Source organism: Pseudochaenichthys georgianus, chromosome 9, assembly GCF_902827115.2.
Source record: "Pseudochaenichthys georgianus chromosome 9, fPseGeo1.2, whole genome shotgun sequence".
Lineage (NCBI taxonomy): Eukaryota > Metazoa > Chordata > Actinopteri > Perciformes > Channichthyidae > Pseudochaenichthys > Pseudochaenichthys georgianus.
In genome coordinates this window covers 33,815,969-33,839,707 of record NC_047511.1, presented here as the reverse complement: position 1 = coordinate 33,839,707, position 23,739 = coordinate 33,815,969, and the positions used below count along the sequence as shown (strand labels likewise).

Here is a 23,739-nt window from a genome sequence, read left to right as displayed (position 1 = left end):
ATTCTTCTTCTCTGTGTTTTATTGCGGTTGGCAAACAACAATGATGCATTACTGTCACCACCTGGTACAATGTATGTATTGCCGTTATAAATATAGTGATATTTTATGGAGTCCGTGGTTTCTCAACAAAAACAGCTGGTTTACGTTCTGATTTTACAGGTTTCTACATTCTACATTTCATACAGGTTCTACATTTATAGCGAGAAACTAAAGGCAACATTTTTCATTCTGTGGTAATTTTTTGATTTTGTTGGTCGTCCATAATACACGTTATTTAATTGTAGTGGAACAAAATATCTAAAACACACATTTAGGATTATTTTACTTAATTATTATTCTTAGTCAAATGAGCACATATTTGATATAATTACTAACAAAGAACTGCTAACAGAGCACTTATATACTAAGAAAGGACTGGCTTATCTATAGCCAGTTGAGTAGCACTTGAAATGTTTGGCTCTATGAAACCTGATGTACTTATATGATTCTGTTTTCTTCAAGGTTGTGTCTTCCTGGTCGAATGTACTTATTGTAAGTCGCTTTGGATAAAAGCGTCAGCTAAATGCAATGTAATATAATGTAATGTAATTGACGAGATAATGCCTTATTTGCATATTTAAAAAAAACATTCTAGAAAACTTGTAGTAAAAAAAATTATTTATGAAAGAAAGGTCTTTCCCATTTGATCAGTTTGAATAATGTTTGTGTTTCCATTAACTTGAGTGTAAAGTTGAGCACAAAGCATATCGCAAATAAAGCACAATATTTTTGATAGCAAAACAGAATTTATTTGCGTAATCAGACTAGAAGTGAAGAAACATTTTGTCCATTACTATTGACATTCGGAGAGAAAAGGGAAAAAAAAGTGTTCAAAGATGGTATGGCTTTGGTTAAATCACACTCCACTAAATTTATTTGAAAAGACAACTGTTACATGATATCTTAAATAGAGTGAGAACATATTTAAGGCTCTAGTATTCCCTGAACAAGACAAAAGGCACGATATATGTTTCTGTATCTGATTACATGTATACAGTAGATGCGACTCAGATGCTGAGTCATCAACAAACCACCACTTTACAGCCGACATTTTTCAGTGGACTCACAGACTAATAACATGAAAACACAACTGTGGACTATTGAACTGTAATTAGTGTACTTGCTGAAATGGCCAGTGTTATTAGACATGGTACTGAAACAATGGCACAGACAGATATAATCAGACATTACAAGCTGATTCATAGTCATTGGAATATCACAGACAAATCCTCTCGTATTTTGCACTTCTTCAAAGTGAACATTAATCAGCTTCTCAATACAGTAATGACACCAACAATATCAAAGTATCTCTGCCTTCAGCCCTCTCCCTCTGAATGAGTGGTTAACACATGCTAAGCATGCCAGTACTGCAAAATGTAGCTGCATTTGATATTTACACAAGAACTCCTCAGGATGTACCTAGAAAGAGTGCTATAGATGCACCGTACACTCCCAATACCTTTGTGTGATTCCACTTCACTGCAAAGAGACAAAGGCAATAATCTGTTTTCAGATTATTTTCTCTTTTCTTCTGTGAAAATACAAGGAATGATTTGGCAGCACAAAAACGAGAGGTTGGCTCAAACATACGTAACTCAGTGAATACTGCAGCTACTGCGGGATGGTACATTTTGAGTTTCATAATTGATGATATCAAAACAATATTCAACCAGACATGATTATCTTTGAATAAAGGGTGTATTGGACACTCTGAATTTAAAAACTGTATTCAAAGTATTTATAAAGTTAAAACTTTGTAAACTAATGATTATTTTATATGGATCAATCTTCAGATTAATTTAATAATGATTAATATTCAGTCTATAAACTGTAAGAAAAGAGTGAAAGCTCTTTAGTGATTAATGTCTATAGACTGTTGCAGCTCTGGTATCCATACGAAGAAAATGTATACACGTGTTTCTTGAGTCTGTAAAATGGTATAAACCCTAGAATCCATTTCACACATACAACATTATTGTAAATGCTGAAGAAGCATTTCCAGTATATGGACTCATGGATTTATCCTCCTGCTCTGTCACAACATGATGGGGGGGAAAGCCTTCTACCCTCCTTTGTAGTTTAATTGTTATGTTAATAAACAACTGCGGTTTTTCTCAATTGATATATTTCTGTTGTTTCTAAAATGACACGCTCAACCAGTGAGCAACAAGGTCCCACATGCAGAGCATCTGCACAGGGTTCAGTTGCACCATCTAACCACATACAAACTAAAAGGATTCACACACGGCTATTTCCTTGTTGAAGTGATCCAACACATTTCAGAGGATTAAGAAGAAAATCTTGTTGTGTGCATCTCAGTGTTGATTTATAAAAAATGTAATGTCACCTTAGTGTATCTTTTTCCCACTTCCTGACCAACTCCAAACCTAGAAGAGCTTTGAAGCCACATCGCTGTCAGTCTGAAAACAGGGACGTCTTGAAAGTATTTAAGTCTGGCAGAGAGAGTCTGCTGCTTCAACCACATGCACATTCCTAGTCCATACACACTTCCAATGTCACCCTCAGATCACAGACCACCCTCTTTGATATAAACACTATTAACCCCCCCCCCCCCCCCCCCTGTGCTAAAGATGCTCTAGACGCTGACCTCAGCCCTGACCCATAAACGCACTCTCTCTCCCTCTCCCTCCCTCCCTCCCTCTCGCTCTCTAACTGAACAGCTTGACGAAGCAGCCGTGGCAGTAGGGTTTGTCGTTCTGTTCTTTGAAGGTGCCTTTGTTGAGCTGCTTCAGGCAGAAGGCGCAGACAAAGTGCTCCGGGTGGAACTTCTTAGCCATGGCGGTGATGCAGCGCCCCGTGATGGGCTTCTGGCAGCCGGAGCAGAGCGAGCCGCGCCGCTCGTGGTAGTGCACTTCACAGTACGGCTGGCCGTCATGCTCGAAGAAACTGCCGTTCACAAACGGAGTGAAGCACTCCTGAGAAAGATAACAGAGGGCCGAGGAACATGCCGTTATTCACATACTATTGTTATTATTATTGTTACAGTGGAAACATCTTTTAGAAACAGGGTTTCTAAGAGTCTTGACGATAACACTGTCCCTAGTTGTGTGACATTACTGTGAGAGGCATTCTTTAAATGGTTAAAAGAATAAGATGTTATTGATTGTTTTACGATTTATAAAATCCTATTTCCCAAGTATTTTGAGTACATTTTTAAGATGCTTTAATACCAATAACCTGGTCTTCTCATTAATGATTTCAAAGCCTTTAGGACTTTTTTCCGCATGAAACGTTTGTGACCATGTAGGTCGGGTCAAATTGATCACTATAAACGCATTATTATAATTGTTGTCTCCGTTTCTAATGCAGATTACCATTACATTTACATTTGTATATTTATACAAAATAATACAGAAGTATAACTATTAAATGGAAATGATTAAAAGGATTTACTCAAGTATTGTGCTTGCTGTGTATAATTAAAATACACTGAAGTACCTGCTGTAAATAAAATAATATTTGAATCATCAGATCAGTGTACACGCTTTTTGATCCATATAAGCTCTTGATCACTGTACAACGTCTTTAGAGGCACTCCAGCTACACTCATGAAAACACACCAGAATGAGAGGAATAAAAGATACACACCCTGCAAACAAAACACTCAGGATGCCAAAGGCTGTTCAGCGCTGAGATGTAGTTCTCCAAAATGGCTCTGGCACAGCCGCCACATTTTGGTGCAAACATGTCAAAGTAGTCCTTCCTGCAAAAGGCTTTCCCGTCCTTTTCATGAAAGCCTTTAAAGGAGGAACAGAAACAGACAACACATCTTAATCCTTTGAACTACTATTTATGTACTGTACATATAACTCCAAAAATAAATGCCAGTACCTTCTGGGCCAAAGAAGGATCCACACTGAGCGCAGAAGAAGTGTTCGGGATGCCATGTCCTATCCAGCGCCGTCACAACTTTCTGAAAAGAGACGACAACATGTTTTGTTGGATGACTGTAATCTCCAAAGAGAAATGAGCACATGTGAACACAGCAGGGACTCACATCCAGGATGGGCCCGTTGCAGTAGTGGCAGCGTGGGGAGAACAGGTTGTGGTAATCCGTCTCGCAGTACGGCAATCCTTCACGCTCAAAGAAGTTCCTGGAGCCGATCTCCTCTTGACAGTGAGTGCACACAAAGTGTTCAGGGTGCCATGTGCGCCCCATGGCGGTCACCACCTGCACCAACAGGAGAGTGGATTGGGAATTAGGGCTGAAACTAGGGCTGGGCAAGTAATCGTATTTTAAATCGCAATTACGATTTTGGCCTGCCACAATTACGAAAATAACATAATCGAAAAAAACAATTATTTTGCTTTGCTAGGTTGTGACAGTGCACTGCATCAACACATTTGATCTAATTTATTTTGGTCTAATTTATTTTTATTTATCATATTAAAGGTGGGGTAGGTAAGTTTGAGAAACCGGCTCGAGATACACTTTTTGTTATATTCCATGGAATGCTCTTAACATCCCGATAGCAATGAATATCTTAAGTGCTTTGACAAAAAATCCATAAAAAAATGTTGATCTGTGGAAGCCATGGCGCTGTAAAAAGCACGACCAATCATTTTAGCCGGCCCGGCTAAAGTAACTGGATGGCCTACCTGCCTGTCAGCCTTCCATCTGTGCACAAACTTATCTCGTGCCCTCATTGGTCATGTGCGCGCTCGTGTGTGTTGGAGGAGGGGCTCTGTAAGGAAGTGGCAGATTTTCTCCGGTTGTGTATTTTCAAATTCTAGCGCACTCGAGCTGGTTTCTCCGAAATTACCTACCCCACCTTTAATATATGTTTAGTAGCTTGTGGAAGTGCGCTCCAAAGTATTTGCTGATCTTGTTTATTGGCATTTATTACTTTGATATTATTTATTTAAATTAAAAAATAAATGTATCATTTATTTGATCTATTTTAATATTGGTTTTTCAGTTGAATAATACGTTCAGGGTAATCAACAGTTAAAAAGATACTGTTCAAATTATTATTTGTATTTGTTTTAAAGTTCAATAAATGGATGTTTTAGTTAGTGAATAATCGTATTTAATAATCGTGATATCAATCATTGACCAATATAAATCATGATTATGATTTTTGCCATAGTCGAGCAGCCCTACCTGAAACCAAAGATACAGTTGATAATTCTAAATATTTTTTTCATGTCTATTTTTTTTAGTTTTAAACCCAATATTTATGCACACTTACAGATCAAGATAACTACAGACGTCATGAATATTTTAAGTATGACATTATTTGTAGAATAATATTCCAGTGGTGGCTGTTTAGGATGCTCATGTAAACCAAACATTTTCCATAACTTGTAAAGTTGTTTTTAAATCCAAAAGTCACATTTATTGAGGAAATATAAAAGGTCATTTTCAAAATTCAACAGATATGTTACTTTAATTAAATATTCAGCATCAATCCACTTTAAACTGTGTTTTAACTGTGGTCCAAAAACAGTTTGCTCTCTCATATGCTACACACAAAGGGTGTCTATTTCATCTATTTGAAAAGGGACATCCAGGAGCAGTATTATATTATATATCATTTTTATAACCACAAAACACCTTTATCCTCCCACATTTCATTTAGGCTGAAAAATATGATGACAGATTATAAGCTTTATTTCAAAACCTTAATAGAAGCTTCTGTACAGCCCTACTATGCAAACTCTAAACATGTTTATACAAATAACTTGTTTGTATTATTTGTCAAATCCAAACCGCATCTTACCTGTCCCACAATTGGCTTGCAGCAGGCTCCGCAGACCCCTTTAGCCACCGTCTGCACACCCAGTTTGTTGAGGTCCGACTGCAGGCTGCCCAGCATGTTGTCCAGCTTGTTGACCTGCGTCGGAGGACCACCAGGAACACCACCCTTCCCCTGGGCCATAATCTGAAACGGTTCAATTATGAAGACTGATACACACAGGAACATCACTAAAATATGTTTGAGGTAACTACGGTTAAACAGTTCAAAAGTGGAAATAAGAAGAAGGGGTAAGAGAGGGGGGTTCATGCCTGCATTGGAGGGAAGATTGGGTCATACTCAGTTTGGCAGCCTACTGACACCAGGACTTTGGGTGGAATCGGTGTGACCGGCTTCACAGGTGAAGGGGGGGGTGGGCTTTTAATAACACGTGGAGGGGGCTCTGGTTTGGGAGCAGGAGGTTCCCGAATTGGGGCTGGTGGAGGTTCTGGTTCGCGGAGATGGGGAGGAGGTGGAGGGAGTGGTGGAGGGATAGGGAAAGGCGGCTGGTGTACTATGAATGGTCGCTTGGGTTCTTCTATGATAGGAGGGCGGCGGGGGTTGGGGGGGGAGGGAGGGGGGAGCACCTTCCTCACAGGGACAGGCGACTCTAGGTGAATTATGATCTGAGAATAGAGAAAAACAGAGAAGGAGGGAACACAGAGAGCAAAGTGTGTAGAAAACTAAAAGGTGAATTCATAGTGAAATATTTGTGGTTCGGCACACTGAAGCCAACCTTGTGCACCTCGCTGCCCGCCCCCTCGGGACGGAAACGCTGAGGTTTGGACGATACGATGACGCCATCCGTCATCCACTCGTCGGACTGTTTACGTCGGCGCTCTGAGCGACCAATACCAAACTTTCCCTGAAGCTCCTCGATGAGGCGGTCCTGAGAAGAGCTCTTGTTTACAATGACGGGTCCCACCTTCCTGCGCAGGTGACCGTCTCGGAGCATGGGGTGGACGTTGGGAGTCTCCTTAGTGCGCCTAATCACTGACTTTATCTGGGAGGGAATGGTGAGCACTTTACCAAAACGTCCACACCAAACACGAAGCAGCTACAGCAGAGCTCAGAGGCAGCGGGTGAGGCAAATGCTGTTTTAATAGGCCGATGCTGTGGTCAGTGAGCTCAGAGTCACACTTCATGCACCTCTTGCATGCCTTCAACAATAAAGCCCTTACCGATCAAATCTTTTCCAGCCTTTGTAGTCACTCAAACAACCACAGCAGGGCGTGTTAGGTCCTTCACACACAACTGGTGCAACAGTGTCATGCTGAGTAGTGCTGTCCTGTCAATCAGTGGGTTATTTATAAGTGCAGTTTCAAAGCAAAAACTGTCACTACACAGAGGGTCTTCTGAGCTAGCTTGTACTCCATCAGCTTTGTTTTGACTATCAATATTCATATATATCCTTTCCTTCCTTTTTTGAGAAGCTCAAACATGATACGGTTTCTGCCCAGATCAATGTTTATCTATTACTATTGATGATGCTCAATAGTAAGGCGAATTTTTTTTTAATCAATCAATTATCTATGAAAATAAAATAGAAACTAAGAGTAAACAATGGAAGCCGGATACAGGTTTTTTGACCAAAGATAAACTGAACAAAGTTATTTTTTGCTATACACCAGAATTTAAGAATAATCCATTATTGAAATATGATATAATATTGCATAACAATTCCCTTCTCTGTGTAAAAAGGACACGTAGATAAATATTCTGGATCATGTTTCAGCTTTTCAAAAAGAAAACCCCTTGAAGCAGGGGGAGCTTCACACTCTAAAGCAAAACAATGTGAGCAAAACAAGCCCATGTGGTGTCAGGCAGGAGTGGAGATGCATACATGTCCGGAAGCAGACACTCTGTCTATAGTGGGCGTCTGCATGAGGGGCAGGTCCAGGGCCACGTCGGGGGTCCCGGGGCATGTAGACGGGGTCATGGAGCCATCCATCCAGCTGGCCTCTGTCAGCGGGGTCATGCTGCCATCTGTGTACGGCCTCTCGGTGAAAGGCGTCATGGTGCCGTCCAGCCCGTCGTGGAAGGACATGGAAAACTCCTCATCCGCCCAATCCAGATCTCCATCCCCGTTAGTGCCTCCGTCCAAAGAGCCGTCTGTGATGATGGTGTTGGTGGCGCTGGTGAAAGTCTCAGGCTGCACGCTGTTCCTGTCCAAGGGCAGGATGAGCTCCTCCTGCACCTCGAGACACTGTGCGTCCATCTTTAGCTCCTCCACCTGCGAGTTATTCTGTGCAAAACTCATGGCTAGCAGCTTGTCCAGTGCCTCGTCCAGGGTCGGATCCCCCATCGAGGGGGGCTGTGCAGGGAAGGGGCTGCTGGGGCTTTTGAAGGCCGGTGGAGCGGGGGCCTTATATTGAGAAACTGGAGATGGCGAGGATGTTTTTGAGTAAGCATGTGCAGCGACTGGGATGGGTGAAGGAGTCTTTTGAGCTGAGGGAGAAGGGGTGACGTTTTTGACAGGAGGTGGAGTGGAGAAATTCAAAACGATATCTTGAAATGAAGGACCCTCCTTGCTCGTAGGCGCAGGAGAAGAAGGGAATTGACCGACAGTATTTGAGGGCGAGACCTGCTCTACAGACGGACTGGGGGACTTGGAGGACTTGTGGTCCAGGACAGTGTTAACAGAGGTAAGGGAAGGGGTGGTGGTGGTGGTGTTGGAAGGACTTGGGCTATTTCTCATAAGGTTGGAGTTAGAGGAAGGGGCCTGAGAGAGGACTAGCAGGGACTTGGTTTGGGAGGACAGCATGGAGGCAGAGACGTCTATGATAGAGTCCTGGTCTAAGTCACTGGCTGCAGAAAGAGAGGATATAGGACTGTGGCGACAGAAACGATTTATCGACATGCCACCGTCTCCTCCGTCCTCGTCTATGTGCAGCTCAAAACCAGCAGGTGAAGAGAAAAGAGGAGAGGCACAGGTAGACGAGTGGGACAGGCTAGGAAAAGGAGAAGCCACTGGGGTGACGGAGGAAGAAACTGGAGGATGAGGAGAGGTGGAAGAAGCTGGATCCAGCAGAGAGCCCAAAGAACTGGGCTGAAGGAAAGAGAAGAAGAACAAAGGTAAGAGGGAGAGGACAGGAGAAGGGTTTGTTGATAAGGTGTTCACTCATGCGGCTTTGTACCTTAAAGTCAGACAGAGAAGCCATCAGCTCGTCTAGCTCTCTTGTTGCACAGGAAGCTGAAATTCTGGCTTGCTGCTGAGAGGGTGTGTCCAAATCACTGTGGCGGGCAGAGCAACTGTAAAATACAAATTGTGATGATTTGTAAACACATCAAAACAACAAAGCCTTAGTAAAAGCAGCACTCAAAATATCTATTGTCGAAGATTAGAATCAGTCTCAGGTTTGTTTACCTTTGGTGCAGGCAATGCATAATCAAACACTGGCTAAGTACTGCAGAAAAACAAGAACTGACTGTTTTGGTCAAAGGAGTCTGGTGCATATGTGGATATAATGTTAGAAAAGGGCTGCCGGCAAGTTAAAGTGGTGTACATTTTCTAAATATAGAGTACAACCAGCTGAGATTGACTTTTTTAGGGGGTTGAAAAATGTTTTGGTGCTGCCCCGGTCCACAGAAGGACATTGCTTAACTCCTCTGCAGTAACTCCAACTGCCATCTGCTCTAGGTATTACACGGACTATGGACAAGTACCTCATATAACCTCACTTCAAAACATAATAACTTTCCCTTTCTACAGCTTTCATAAAGGGATGTTCCCGTCCAATCTCAAAGATTTGTCGCGGCGCCCATAAAAGTATTTTTCCAACTGATTGATATGGCCTACAAAGAGCCAGAACCCATCTTTTTTTGTTTTCAACATCCAAGCAAAGCTTTCATGCACAGCAACTGAAGGAATGCAGATTGATTTTGATACAAAACATTAATGTAGTTGCACTATGCATCTATATCATAAGAAGTATCAGATCAGGACTTGAGACATCCCTACTTTTATATAAACACATGCCAATTGAGGGCCCATGTCCACATATTGCCTCTTTTTCCAGCACCAGCATCTTTTTCCAAATGTTTCCAATCAGGAGTGAGCACATTGTAAACAGAACAGCCCGTTTGTTGGGTGTTGCTGCCAATGTGACTTTTATCTCCGTATGTTGATCGTCCTCCTCCCTTGCTTTACAGCAGTGAAGCTCATTCATACAAGGTCTCAGAGCAAACGTGTTTCTCATGGTGAAAAAACAATGTCAAACAAATATATAGTAGCACCGTCTTCGTCACCGTGCCTACGTCAACCACCTCCTCCCCCTGGACGCGCACCAACACCCCCGTCACCATGCCTACCACAATCATCCGGACCAAAATGTCCTCGCCCCCCTTCAAGACTGCTGTCTCCGAAGCCTGATAAGAATGTGTGTGTAAACAACGCAAACACTGACTGATATATGCTGGGTCCAGACTCAAGGGCGTATGGCACTCTCAACTCTTTCCAGGACATGCCGGGGCCCTGCCTGCCGGTAGCTTTGCCGATATCTGTGTTGATATCCAACTTTAGTTTTATGAGTCAGGAAAGAATGCATAAGAAAGGAGGTGGAGTTGCTATTTTGTTCAATGATTCCCTTCAATGCAGGAAGACATCTTATGGGAACTTTGCTTCTTTTGAATATGTGGCCCTTCAGCTGAAATGCTCCCCTCGAGCTCTGTTCCGTGTGCAACTCGATTTTGACAGGATAACAACTGGTGACTTCTAGAATTGTGTGAGTAACATTCTGTTTTTAGACTTCTCTGTTTCAGTGTGTGTACTCTGTATAAATGCTCTGTAGTTGATCTGACTAAAATTGGGATTTTAAATCTCAAAACCGCTACAGTATCTGTCAGGCAGAAACTTGGGACAGGTAATTTGACTGAAACCTTAAAACTGAACTAACTGACTGCTAGGGTTAACTTTGATTTAAACATTTGTAGAATACTAAGAGCTTTATTGAGTAGGTGTAACTGTATTAAGGGTTAAACTCATAACTTTATAACTTAGGGTTTAATGTAATTGTAAAACCATTGGGCCACTGAAAAGACAATAACAACTCAGGAGGGAGCCAGTCTTGATTTCCTTTTGAGGGCCACCAGCTGCAGAGAGTTAACTAATTAAAGGGACGTGGCCCCACAGCTGTGAGAACTCAGCAATCAGGTGTCCATTTTAGGTAGCACTTTCCTGGAGCGTCAGACAGACGAAGACTGACAAAGACAAAGGAGTCCTGCTGGAGTAAGACTGACAAAGACAAAGGAGTCCTGCTGGAGTCACGAGGGTGGCAAAGAGGAGGCAAATCCTACTTTGATTGAGCTAAGTATCGCTGGTGTTTTATTTTATTTGGTTGTTTAGCCCCTCATGCTATAATCATGTGTATTTTCTCCATTCCTGTTTATGTGTCTTCTCGCAATTATCACTGGCCCCGTGTATCTCGTAATCGATATAACCGGCCTGCTCTCGTCTATCCCACATGCTCCACTGACATCCAACATCTAGTTTCAGGCGGCCTGTGGAACTGCCAGTCAGCTGTTCCTAAGGCTGACTTCATCTCTGGCTACGCTTCCCTGCAGTCTCTGGATTTCCTTGCCCTCACTGAGACGTGGATTACTCCATCCAACACATCCACCCCAGCAGCTCTCTCCACAGAATATTCCTTCTCCCATATACCCAGACCCACTGGCAGAGGAGGTGACACTGGTCTCCTGCTCTCTCCCAAATGGAGCTTTTCCCTCTTCAAGCTACCTAACTTCGCTCTTTCCACCTTTGAATTCCATGCCGTCACAGTAACCCATCCTCTACAACTAACCATTGTTGTTCTCTACCGTCCACCAGGCGGAGGAATTAGATAATCTCCTCTCACACATCCCTGAAACTGGCCCTCCCGCTGTACTTCTCGGAGACTTCAACCTCCAGACAGGGAGGATAGACGAACTAACATCTCTGTTAACCGCCTTTGCTTTCTCACTGTCTCCGTCCCCACCAACTCATAAAGCTGGCAATGTCCTTGATCTCATATTCTCAAGGAACTGCACTACTTCTAACCTCTCTGTAAACCCGCTCCACACCTCCGATCACTTCTTCATTTCATTCTCTCTACCCCTTTCCAAACATAAGAAACTAATCTCATCCTGCACCTGTCCGCCGTAACCTTCGTTCCCTCTCCCCCTCTACCTTTGCCTCATCGGTGCTCTCAGCCCTCCCTTCCTCTGACTCGTTCCAACTCCTACCTCCAAACTCTGCTGCAGAAACTCTCCTCTCTACTCTCTCATCCTCTCTGGACTCTCTGTCCTCTCACATCTCGGCAGGGTCGTCAGTCCCCTCCTGCTCCCTGGCTAAATGACGCACTGCTTGCTAATAGAAACGTCCTTCGGGCAGCAGAGCGGAAACAGTGGAAATCCAAACACCATGACGACCTCCTAACCTATCAGGCTCTCCTCTCCTCTTTCTCTGCTTCGATCTCTCAGGCAAAAAGCACTTTCTTTCAAGATAAGATCCAATCTTCTTATTCCAATCCTAAAAAACTATTTTCCATCTTCTCCACCCTCTTGGACCCTCCCAAAGCCCCTCCCCCCTCCTCCCTTCTGTCAAGCGACTTTGTTAACCACTTTGAAAAAAAGGTTGATGATATTCGCTCTTCTTTTTCTGACTCACCTTTACTCACCGCTGGGTCACCAGACCCTCCTTTCACCCACACACTGACCTCCTTTTCCCCTCTCTCTCCAAGTGAGGTTCTTACGCTCATTACCTCTGCCCGCCCTACCACCTGTCCTCTGGACCCTATCCCTTCAAACCTCCTTCAGACTATCGCTCCTGATATTCTACCGTTTCTCACCCATTTCATCAACACTTCTAACTTCTGGTAACTTTCCAAACAGTCTCAAGGAGGCAAGAGTAAACCCTCTCCTAAAGAAACCCACTCTCAACCCGTCTGATGTTATAAACTACAGGCCTGTCTCTCTCCTCCCGTTCCTGTCTAAAACACTTGAACGTGCGGTCTTTAAACAACTCTCCTGTTATCTCCATCAGAACAACCTTCTGGATCCGCACCAGTCTGGTTTCAAGGCAGGTCACTCCACAGAAACTGCCCTCCTTGCTGTCACTGAGGAACTGCACACGGCTAAAGCAGCCTCGCTCTCCTCTGTCATCATCCTGTTGGACCTGTCTGCTGCATTCGACATGGTGAACCATCAGATCCTCCTTCACACTCTTCAAGAACTTGGAGTTTCAGGCTCTGCACTTTCCCTCCTCACCTCATACCTCAAAGACCGCACCTACAGGGTTACTTGGAGAGGGTCGGAGTCCGACCCTTGTCAATTAACTACAGGGGTCCCTCAGGGCTCTGTTCTTGGTCCCCTCCTCTTCTCCTTGTACACAAACTTGCTCGGATCTGTCATTAGCCCGCATGGTTTTTCATACCACTGCTACGCTGACGACACTCAATTAATTCTGTCCTTTCCCCGCTCAGAGTCCCAGGTCGCCGCACGCATCTCTGCTTGTCTAGCTGACATCTCTCAGTGGATGTCTGCTCATCACCTCAAGCTCAACCTTGACAAGACTGAACTGCTTTTCCTTCCGGGAAAAGATTGTCCCACTCTTGACCTAACAATCAACATCGGCACCTCTGTTGTTTCCCCGACTCAGACTGCAAGGAATCTGGGCGTGATCCTAGATAACAACCTGTCCTTCACTGCAAACATCGCTGCTACAACCTGCTGGTGCAGATACACGCTTTACAACATCAGGAGGATATGTCCCCAGCTGACCCAGAAAGCGACGCAGGTTCTGGTCCAGGCTCTCGTTATCTCACACCTAGACTACTGCAACTTCCTCCTGGCTAGTCTACCTGTATGTGTCATCCGACCTCTGCAGCTCATCCAGAATGCAGCGGCTCGTCTGGTCTTCAACCTTCCTAAATTCTCCCACACCACGCCGCTTCTCCCACACCACGCCGCTCCTCTGCACCCTCCACTGGCTTCCGGTAACTGCTAGAATCCACTTCAAGACAATGGTACTTGCGTACCATGCTGCGAATGGATCTGGCCCTTCCTACATCCAGGACATGGTTAAACCGTACACCCCAGCACGTGCACTCCGCTCTGCATCAACAAAACGGCTCGCTACACCCTCGCTGCGAAGGGGACCCAAGTTCCCATCAGCAAAAACACGTGGGTTTGCTATCCTGGCTCCAACATGGTGGAATGAGCTCCCCATTGACATCAGGACAGCAGATAGCTTACACACCTTCCGGCGCAGACTGAAAACTCATCTCTTTCGACTCCACTTCGAGCGATAGAACTATTAACAAAGCACTTATATACTAATAAAGGACTGGCTTACCTAAAGCCAGTTGAGTAGCACTTGAAATGTTTTTGCTCTATGAAACCTGATGTACTTATATGATTCTGTTTTCTTCAAGTTTGTATTTTGTTGGTCGAACGCACTTATTGTAAGTCGCTTTGGATAAAAGCGTCAGCTAAATGTAATGTTCCTAAATATCTATAGACCACCCAAATACTGTGCAAGCTTTTTTGATGACTTTACTGAACTGCTGTCTATAGTGTGTATTGACTTTGACATCTAGTCATTGTTGGTGATTTTAACATCCATGTTGACAACCCCAAGGACAGAGGGGCTAAAGAACTGTTGTGTGTTCTTGATAACTATGGACTGACTCAGCATGTGACGGAGCCCACGCACAATAAGGGGCACACTCTGGACTTAATTATCTCAAAGGGTCTGTATATCTCTAAGGTTGTGGTGACTGATGTGACCATTCCTGTGTTTTCTTTGAGAGCTCTATTTCTGTTCACAAAGATGTTCAAAAAGAGGTAACCACAAAGCGATATTTAACTGAAAATACTAGGGAAATGTTTACTCAGAATTTTTCTTCCACACTTGCACCTGCTAACATCTCAGTAAATGAGCTAGTAGATCATTTTAATTAAAAAATTCAAAATGTTATAGATGCAATTGCTGCAACTAAGGTAAAGGAAGTGACTGGGAAGAAAATATCTCCATGGAGAAAGGCCATGACCGTGAGAACAGAGAAAAAAGAATGTCGAAAAGCTGAACGCAGGTGGCGAAAAAACAAATCTCCAGGTTCATTTTGAAATCTATAAAGAGAGACTTGGCCTTTTATAATTTGGAATTGAAAAATTTGCTCGACAGTCTTTCTTCTCTGTTATCATTGCCATAAACAAAAACAACGCACATGCCTTGTTTGATACCGTCGACAGACTAACTAACCCCCCAGTGTCAGTAGCCTCTGAATTTCTATCCACCAGGGCGTGGAATACATTTGCCTCCTTCTTCACTGACAAAATTCAGTAAATCAGACAAGCAGTCAGTGCCTCTGCATCAGGTACAGCAAATGTTTTGTCTCTGTGTCCACTTAAAATCAATTCAAACACCATGACACAATTCCATCAGATTAATGATAAAAACCTAGAGGACATTATACAACTTCTGAAATCCTTCTTCTGCTGCCTAGATATTATTCCAACAGGGTTTTTCAAAAATCTTTTTCCTTTGTTTCTATAGGTAAATACAAATCTGAGTTGACGAATATGACATGTGGGGTTCCTCACGGCTCCATCTTGGGGCCTCTTCTCTTCAACATCTCCATGCTACCTCTGGCTCAGATAATGAAAAACAACAAAATAAGTTACCATAGCTATGCGGATGACACACATTTACATAACCATTTCACCAGGAGACTATTCTCCAGTTAAAACACTGAGTAAGTGCATTGAACAAATCAATGACTGGATGTGTCAGAACTTTCTCTAATTAAACAAAGACAAAACTGAGGTAATGGTTTTTGGAGCCAAGGCAGAACGTATAAAAGTTAGCGCTGAGCTTCAGCCTGCAATGTTCAAAACAACAGATAAAGCCAGAGATCTAGGTGTAGTCATGGACTCTGACCTGAGTTTCAACAGTCACATTAAAACAATTACTAAATCAGCCTACTATCACCTAAAGAACATATCTAGGATTAAAAGACTAATGTCACAGCAGGATTTGGAAAAACTTGTCCGTGCTTTTATCTTCAGTAGACTCGACTACTGTAATGGTGTCTTTACAGGTCTCACTAACAAATCTATTAGAAAGCTGCAGCTGATTCAGAACGCTGCTGCTCGAGTCCTCACTAACACTAAGAAAGTGGATCACATCACTCCTGTTCTGAAGTCTTTACACTGGCTTCCTGTGTGTCAAAGAATAGATTTCAAAATACTGCTGCTGGTTTATAAAGATTTTAATGGTTTAGGCCCAAAATACATTTCTGACCTCCTGCTAAATTATGAACCATCCAGATCTCTCAGGTCTTCAGGGACAGGACAGCTTTCTGTCCCCAGAGTCAGAACTAAACATGGTAAAGCAGCGTTCAGTTATTATGCTCCAAACATCTGGAACAAACTCCCAGAAACCTGCAGGTCCACTGCAACTCTTAATACTTTTAAATCCAGGCTGAAGACTTTTCTTTTTGTCGCTGCTTTTAATTGAAACTGAGTCGTTGTGTTCATCAGTAAAGTGGAACTTCTGTGTGAACTATTCATATCTTAAACTGCACTGTAACTTTTTATTCATGTACTTTTTATTCATGTATTTTTTCTTTTAATGTTTCTTTTATTATCTTTTTTTTTTAAATGCCTTTGTCTGAATGTCTTTCATTTTTGTAAAGCACCTTGAATTGCCTTGTGTTGAAAGGTGCTATATAAATAAACTTGCCTTGCCTAGCACAAACAGATGATCAAATCCAGGGGGGCAATGCTAGTCCTTCTTACAACTACTGTCACAGTTTGACGAGATATTGGTTTCATAGAAACAATAAAAAAGTGCCCAAAGGTCTTCTTCATGAAACGCTGGAAGGAGGCTCTATCCAGCTCCTTTCTGCCAGATGAAGGTGCTCTGTGGACTCAGGCCCTAAGAGTGAAGAGTGTACCTGGGTGAAGGCACTGAGCCCTCCAGCTCGTCCAGCAGACTCTCCATGCTGGGTCGGGCCTCCTCCAGCCTCGTGCCGTTCCTCTTGGGTTTCTCCTGAAGGGGAGGGCTCACCCTGATGTCAGGGGCGCCGCCGTTCTCGTAGTGCGTGATGCTGCAGGACGGTAAGGGTGGAGCGGCCTCTTCTGTGGACACATGACGGTACAATTAATCCTGCTCACTACAAACAGAAGTGATAAAGCCGAGGGCGTCTGTGTTTACCTGTGGTGGGGAATGAAGGGGAGCTCTGTTGCACCGCGTTGAGTTCCAGCAGCAGCCTGTCGAGCTCGGACAGGTTACTGCCCATGGCAGAGGTCATGGCTGCTGTTGACGAGTCCGAGGACTTCTGTTTGTTTGGAAAACTAAGGAGGAGACAGACAAACAACTTTTTATGGTAGCTACAGCTGAAAGAGAATGACAGAGGATACACACAATTCTATACACAAAAGCATTCAAGTGTGCAAATGTTACCTGTACACGTGGTCCTCTTCAATGTGAGACAATGAAGGGCTGCTGCTGTCCCTGGACCAGCTCTTCTGGGCTGAACCTAATGACTGCAGAGGACACATCTGTCATACAGACTGACAAACGAGCTGTTAACGGTGTACACTGAACATCCTGGCTGCGTTTTGTGCCTGTCAAATGTACAAGCATTCAATGGTTCGTTCTCACTTGATTCATCAACTTCAACACCACTTTAAAAGTGGCCAGCGATGTTTTCAAACCATAAGGTCAGACTTCGGCAAAGAAAATTGCATCTTTTATATAGCAGACAAAAATCATACTCCTTTTTACTACATTTTCCCCACATCTACAAAGTCTTATCTTGTGTTATGTCACTTCCTCTCGTGCTTGTTAAGCACTTCACTTTAAACAATCCTGTTTGTTAAAAAGTTCATGTAGAAAGATCGTTTCTACTATAGAGACCTACATGTTGAGAGGAGTGGGGGGAGTCCTGCTGATCGATCAGGGACCCGTTCAGAGCCTCGGCTGAGGGTGGCGGAGGGACTGGAGGTGGAACAGACACATCCTGGTAGGAGTGTCCTCCGGTGGGAATGGAGTAGGGAGTCTCCTCAGGAAAGAACACCGGACGCTTTGCGATGTAAGACGTAGTGGATTCCAGGTCCGCCAGCAACGCATCTGAAAGATTAGAAAGGTTTTGTTGCCAGGTGTACTTACAACTAGGAGAAATAAAGTACCACGAAAATACACATTAGGTCCCAATTAACATGATGCTGGTCAAATAACTACGCATACTTGTATTTCTCAATTTAATTTATAAAGCAAAATCACAAACAGTCTTCATGGTATTGGAGCTTGCCAGAGGAAAACTATCCTTAACTGTTTGTGACATACTTCAACCTGCGAACATGGTTGTGCTGGAGATCAATTCATTCTTTATTGGGGTTGTTGGAAGCTCTGAGGCGACTACCGACTGTGGTGTTGGCTGTAAAATGACAATGGCAGCCTGTCTGAGTCAATCTCTCATTCCAACTTGTCTCTAAAAAAAGCTTTTCCTCAGCAACGATCGTTCAACAGAAAGGTTAGGACCTGTCACCATCACAGCATGGCACACTGCATCACCGAGCCAAACTTCATACATGAACACATTAGGATTCATGAAATATCCCTCGCAAATCCCCAACATACTTTTACCATCAGTACACTACACACTCAAAATACGACCCTGCTGACAGTGAGAGCTCCCTGTCTGTGAGCTTCATCCGTCATTTCTAAATCTTATACAGTACCCGTGTAAATTATTCAGGACTCAACAAGAAGATGAATTTAATGTTGGTTCATAAAAAACATGTCTCTCTGAACTGTAAAAATGGGCAATGTACATGGAACAAAAAGAGAGACAAAAGCCAAAAAAAATAAAAGGGTTTATAGGGGCAAGTAAAAAAAACTAAACATTAACATCATTGACCCCCGAAGAATTTCTTCAAATAGTCCCGTGAGAATCAGTGTGAACTTAACAAGAGAGTCTGATAAGAACAAAAAGTGTTTCTGAATCTAGGCCTGGGTTTGGGGGGGGGGGGATGTGAAGCAAAATAGACTCTTACATCACACTATCCATCCATCCTCAACCCGTCCAGAATAGACCGCAATCGCCCGCCTGCATACTGTTACACTACAGAGGCTTGGCACAGATACAGTCCGTTTCATGAGATCTCTGCACTTTGAAACTTAGATCAGCAGAGATTCAGGCTCGAAAAAAGTAACCAGATGGTTGCTCAGATCTATAAACAGGCTGCCAAAATATCAATTAGTAAAAAATGGTTGCCTTACATTTTAAATCTGTTTAATGTGTAAAAACATAGGAATTATTTCAAAAGACAATATAAATCTGCAAATAGAATACATGTAATTCTTGAGGTTTCGAAACATATAAATACAAAAATAATAGAAGTGGGACTTTGGTGAAGAGATGATGGAATCCCACTGTAAATCAGTAGCTAAGTACGTATTTAACTTGACACTTAAGAGCCTAAGCTGATAATCAGTTAGAGACATGGAACAAGTCTAACTTCACACCAGTGAAAGCTCATGAAGCAGTTGCTCATTGATTATTGAAACTGGCAGACACTACCTTCACAATAAGGTAACCATAAAAAAAACATATGTATATATCAGTATATCTGGATAATTAAGTGACCCTCTCAGGCTTACGATAGACTAGATACATCATGTAAACATAAAAACATCACAAGAATAAAGCAAATCCCAGTTCTCTAGGTAAAAAAACTAAAGCTATGTTTTGTACTCACATTATTGCTTCGTATCTGTAATATCTTTCAAACAGAATGTGTGTATATATATATATATATATATATATATATATATATATATATATATATATGTGTGTGTGTGTGTGTGTGTGTGTGTGTGTGTGTGTGTGTGTGTGTGTGTGTGTGTGTGTGTGTGTGTGTGTGTGTGTGTGTGTGTGTGTGTGTGTGTGTGTGTGTGTGAAGCAGACAGCAGCACAGACAAAGATGGTGTGAGAAACAGTGTGACAGCATGTTGCCAGTCTACTGGGTCCGGGGGGAGTGGTTTCAGAGCCAAAATTGGGTGACAGTACATTAAGAGTGCTGCAGGGATGACGTATTGTTGTAGGCCAACCGAGGAGTTAGCTTAGCGCCTGTGCTAGATAACCCAATGGGATTTTTTCATTTGATATTGGACAGTTGCAGAGAATAAACTCTGTGGCAAACAAACTTCAACAATATTGAAATAGTTTTTATTAATTCAGCGTAGGTTATAAAGATAATACTACTGTGGCGCGATGTTAACCACAGCAGGCTTAAGGGGGACTGGCATTCGGTGTGTAACGTCATCTCATTTAGCCACTTTGCTTGAAAATTCACATGTGGGATATTCATTTACCAACATCTGTTATGTTGTAGAACAAAGCTGACAATATTGTGTTGACCAAAGACCTTATTTCAGGCATCTAACCAAAAGGTGCAATTACGCAAACTTATTTCCAGGTTTTATATTTTTGGTATCTTCAAAGTGCACCTCTTATAAACTAGGGATGCACGATAATTATCGGCCCGATAATTATCGGTCCGATATTAGGAATTATGACGTCATCCCGATAAACCCGATACCAGTATTAATAGCAATAATATACAATATATTTTTTGGGTACAAAAAAAAGAAAAAATACTGCGGTGTGGGTGGATTGGGATGAGGAGCGCTTGTTTTTCACTCGGCTCCTCCCGTTTTGCCAGTACTGTGGTATTAGTGGTTTAGGAAGAGGGTAGTTCTTCACAAATCCAGCGCTCCCTAATACTTCGAACCTGATCAGTCACCTGAAACATCGCCATCGCTACATCGTGTGTTAAAAGCGTACGAAGACAATAATACAATACAGTGTGTGTGTGTGTGTGTGTGTGTGTGTGTGTGTGTGTGTGTGTGTGTGTGTGTGTGTGTGTGTGTGTGTGTGTGTGTGTGTGTGTGTGTGTGTGTGTGTGTGTGTGTGTGTGTGTGTGCGTGCGCGCGCTGGAGCTATGTGCAACTCAAGGCATATGCTCGAACCGGAGCTGCCTGGAAGCTGCAATCATGTTGCACTATCCGTGCTGACTGTTCGTATAATGTCCCGCTGTCTGGCTTCCTGCATAAAGTCAAGTGCTCGGCGCAGTTGTGGCGAAATGTCGCTCCTCTGTTTTCATTTAAACAGCTCCTTATATCCGTTAGCGCAGCTAGCTAGCACCAGATGCTAACAACAACAATGCACGTAAGGTCTCTCTCTCTCGGGCCACACATACACACACCCTCCCGGTCCTCCCGATGGCCAGTCGGTGCCTGCCGGTGAGCGTGGAAGTGTGGTCTGCCACAAGCGGGCGGCAGGAGCGGGGCTGTCAGCATCAGCTTGTAGATGGTATTTTAAACTCGATGCGCTCTGAAACTACAGGGCGGCCAAGGAAAAAAAATACACATGCGTTAATCGCGTTCAAATAATTAGTGGCGTAAATCTTTTTTTATTATCGGTTATCGGTATCGGTCTTGAGAAGCAGGAAGGTATCGGTTTCAAAAACCCAATATCGTGCATCCCTATTATAAACACTGAAAAACTGCCGGATAAAATAACTCTCACCCTCAAATATGCATTTATAAATAAATAGGGCCAGCAGGATTGTAACTTTATATTAAGTTAGACTTATGTCTTGTGTTAAATTGGCTCCAAATGGAAACAATTGCAACCTAATATATGTTCAAATCAGATGAGCTGGGATAAGGTTACAAGTAAAGTGTGATAAACTGGAGACTCTCAATAGTCTCTCCTACCACTCTTCATCCAAGTCAACAGTCTGCAAAACGAGACCCTGACCGTGAAGCTAAATGTTTAAGTCATGAAGTTTGACATAAACCACATGGGAGCACACACGCCTATTTAAAGCGGTAAGCTCAGCGAGTTGCCCCGTCTGTGCAAATGTGCTGAAATATCATGACAAGCTCAAAATAATCTGCACCTGGTGCTGACATGCTGAACAAGGTCTCACTGAAGTTGACTTTGTCGCTCGTAAAACAAAGACCCCGCATAGAAAAGATACCACAACTGGTTATAGGTCAAAGGTCAGTCATATAAAACACAGTGTAGGATTTAGATTTTCTCGTGTAGCATAAAAGATCTTAAAGGCTGTCAAATGAAAAATAAAAAAAGGATCAGGAAAGACTAATTATGGCAATGGATTCCTAGAAGGTCTTTCATGGCCTTGACAGAGAGGACAGCCGTACTGCCGGAAGCCATCCAAAATACTTGGAGACTTTGGAACTTGTACTATAAAAGGTCTATCTGCTCCCTTCTCCCACCTGCTGATACTACACATATACGTCATGTTCATGCACAGCTAGATGCATTGTTTAAACGATAATGTCTAATGCAGTATGCCTATTCATTCATGCTGGAAGACAAAGAGCTACAGTGTGTTCCAATACCGCTTCGGGTAGATATATTGTGTTTTTGTTTGTAGAATAATTGGACATTCGCAGTGACATGTGTGGTGTATATGTGTTGTTCAGCCCTTCATTGTCAGTGAACGTGACTTAAATGGGGATCAAGAGTTGCCCTACACAGGGGCTTTGAAGAAGATATATGTATTAGAGCTGAAACAATCAATAATTGAATCGATCAGATGCTGAACAGAAAATGTATCGCGTAAGTCATATCAATAATGAACTAAATAAAATGAAATAATAAAATAAAAAATGTCAAGCGAGCATTCTCCTGTTCCGGCTATAGCATGTGCTGCTTATAAACTAAATATCTTTGGGTTTTACACTGATAGTAGGACAAACAGTCATCTGAAGGTGTCACATGGGCTTCACATAATTGTGATAATGTGTTAGTCAAATCAGTAGATTAAGCATTAGTATTATTAATGTTAGTTGTGGCCCTAATATGGATGAAGCTTACTGTATCCATCATTGGGGGTTGCACCATACTCAATTCTGCCATTTCTATATCAGGATAAGGAAAGATTAAAACGAGTTAGAGAAGACCTGCCAGCCACACTTTTAAATTTAGCATCAGGAAGAAATATTTATAAATCCCAAATTTACAGCTCACATCCTTTTTTAGTTTTTGACGCAGCGCGCATGCACACGCACGCACACACTAATGAATGCAGGACATAGAAGGATAAAGGTTGAAGTTGCTCCTGAAATTGTCTTGCCTCCATCGTTTCCCCTGAGGGGGGCAGCATTGCGCATGACATGAGGACGGACTACAAGTCTTAGTCAGTCCTGGATACGTTTGGTCCAGGCAGAGCTAGAATCATTAAGAATGCAAACGAGCACGGTAAGCCAAGTCACAGGCTAATCTTTTCCATTTCAGACAGGGGGGGTAGGAGCCACAATGGACAAAGTCCAATTCTGCTCCAACAGCATCCTGACTCAATAGTTCCTTGTGTACAAGGTGTGGAGGAATAAAACAGTCAACAAAAAAATATATGATTGGGTACTAATAATACAAGATGGATTCATGAGACGTCTGTCAAACAATAGCACAGTAGCTCACTCTGTCAGGGGAACCATCTGCGGTCACACTGTGGTATAGTCTTCATTACGCTCAACAAACAACTCAAGCTATGTGGATATGTACACATTCTTGTGGCAGTGGGTACATGTACAGTCCTGCTTATGCACGCCCCCCCACCCACCCAAGGCCCTGCCACAGTCCTGCAGTGTTTATCAGATGGGAGCGAAGGTGCATGGGGAATTCCACACATTCCTCTGTCCGCTTCTGAGGGGGAAAAGCAATCGGGCAGGGACACAGGGAAGGTGGCTCTGGGAAGGCTGCATACATACATTTGCTCTAATCCAGGAAAAAGGCATAAACCTGGAAACAATGGTCTGTAATAAATTCTACACATCAGAACAGATTCCTTTAATACTGAAGGAGCCTGCGGGATGTGCTCAAACACCAAACACCATCTGTCAGAAAATGAAAATAATATGTTG

The 23,739-nt window shown here is 42.9% G+C and overlaps 1 protein-coding gene across 3 annotated transcripts in view; it reads right to left on the bottom strand.

Moving 5' to 3' along the window:
- Positions 1 to 2,673: 2,673 nt before the first annotated feature.
- The window catches only part of pxnb (paxillin b), a 30,821-nt gene continuing 9,755 nt past the window's right edge, over positions 2,674 to 23,739 (bottom strand). Inside the window, exons 2-14 of one of the 3 annotated variants that reach the window (XM_034091652.2) lie at positions 17,702 to 17,910; positions 17,242 to 17,324; positions 16,993 to 17,132; positions 16,733 to 16,916; positions 8,936 to 9,050; positions 7,642 to 8,847; positions 6,535 to 6,801; positions 6,071 to 6,424; positions 5,784 to 5,945; positions 4,058 to 4,231; positions 3,892 to 3,973; positions 3,649 to 3,797; positions 2,674 to 2,975 (exon numbers count right to left, since the gene is read on the bottom strand). In XM_034091652.2, coding sequence (XP_033947543.1) covers positions 2,709 to 2,975; positions 3,649 to 3,797; positions 3,892 to 3,973; positions 4,058 to 4,231; positions 5,784 to 5,945; positions 6,071 to 6,424; positions 6,535 to 6,801; positions 7,642 to 8,847; positions 8,936 to 9,050; positions 16,733 to 16,916; positions 16,993 to 17,132; positions 17,242 to 17,324; positions 17,702 to 17,910 — 3,392 coding nt within the window. In that variant the 3' untranslated portion in view covers positions 2,674 to 2,708. The remainder of the gene's footprint in view (positions 2,976 to 3,648; positions 3,798 to 3,891; positions 3,974 to 4,057; positions 4,232 to 5,783; positions 5,946 to 6,070; positions 6,425 to 6,534; positions 6,802 to 7,641; positions 8,848 to 8,935; positions 9,051 to 16,732; positions 16,917 to 16,992; positions 17,133 to 17,241; positions 17,325 to 17,701; positions 17,911 to 23,739) is intronic. The other 2 variants (XM_034091654.1, XM_034091657.2) reach the window with 2 other exon arrangements.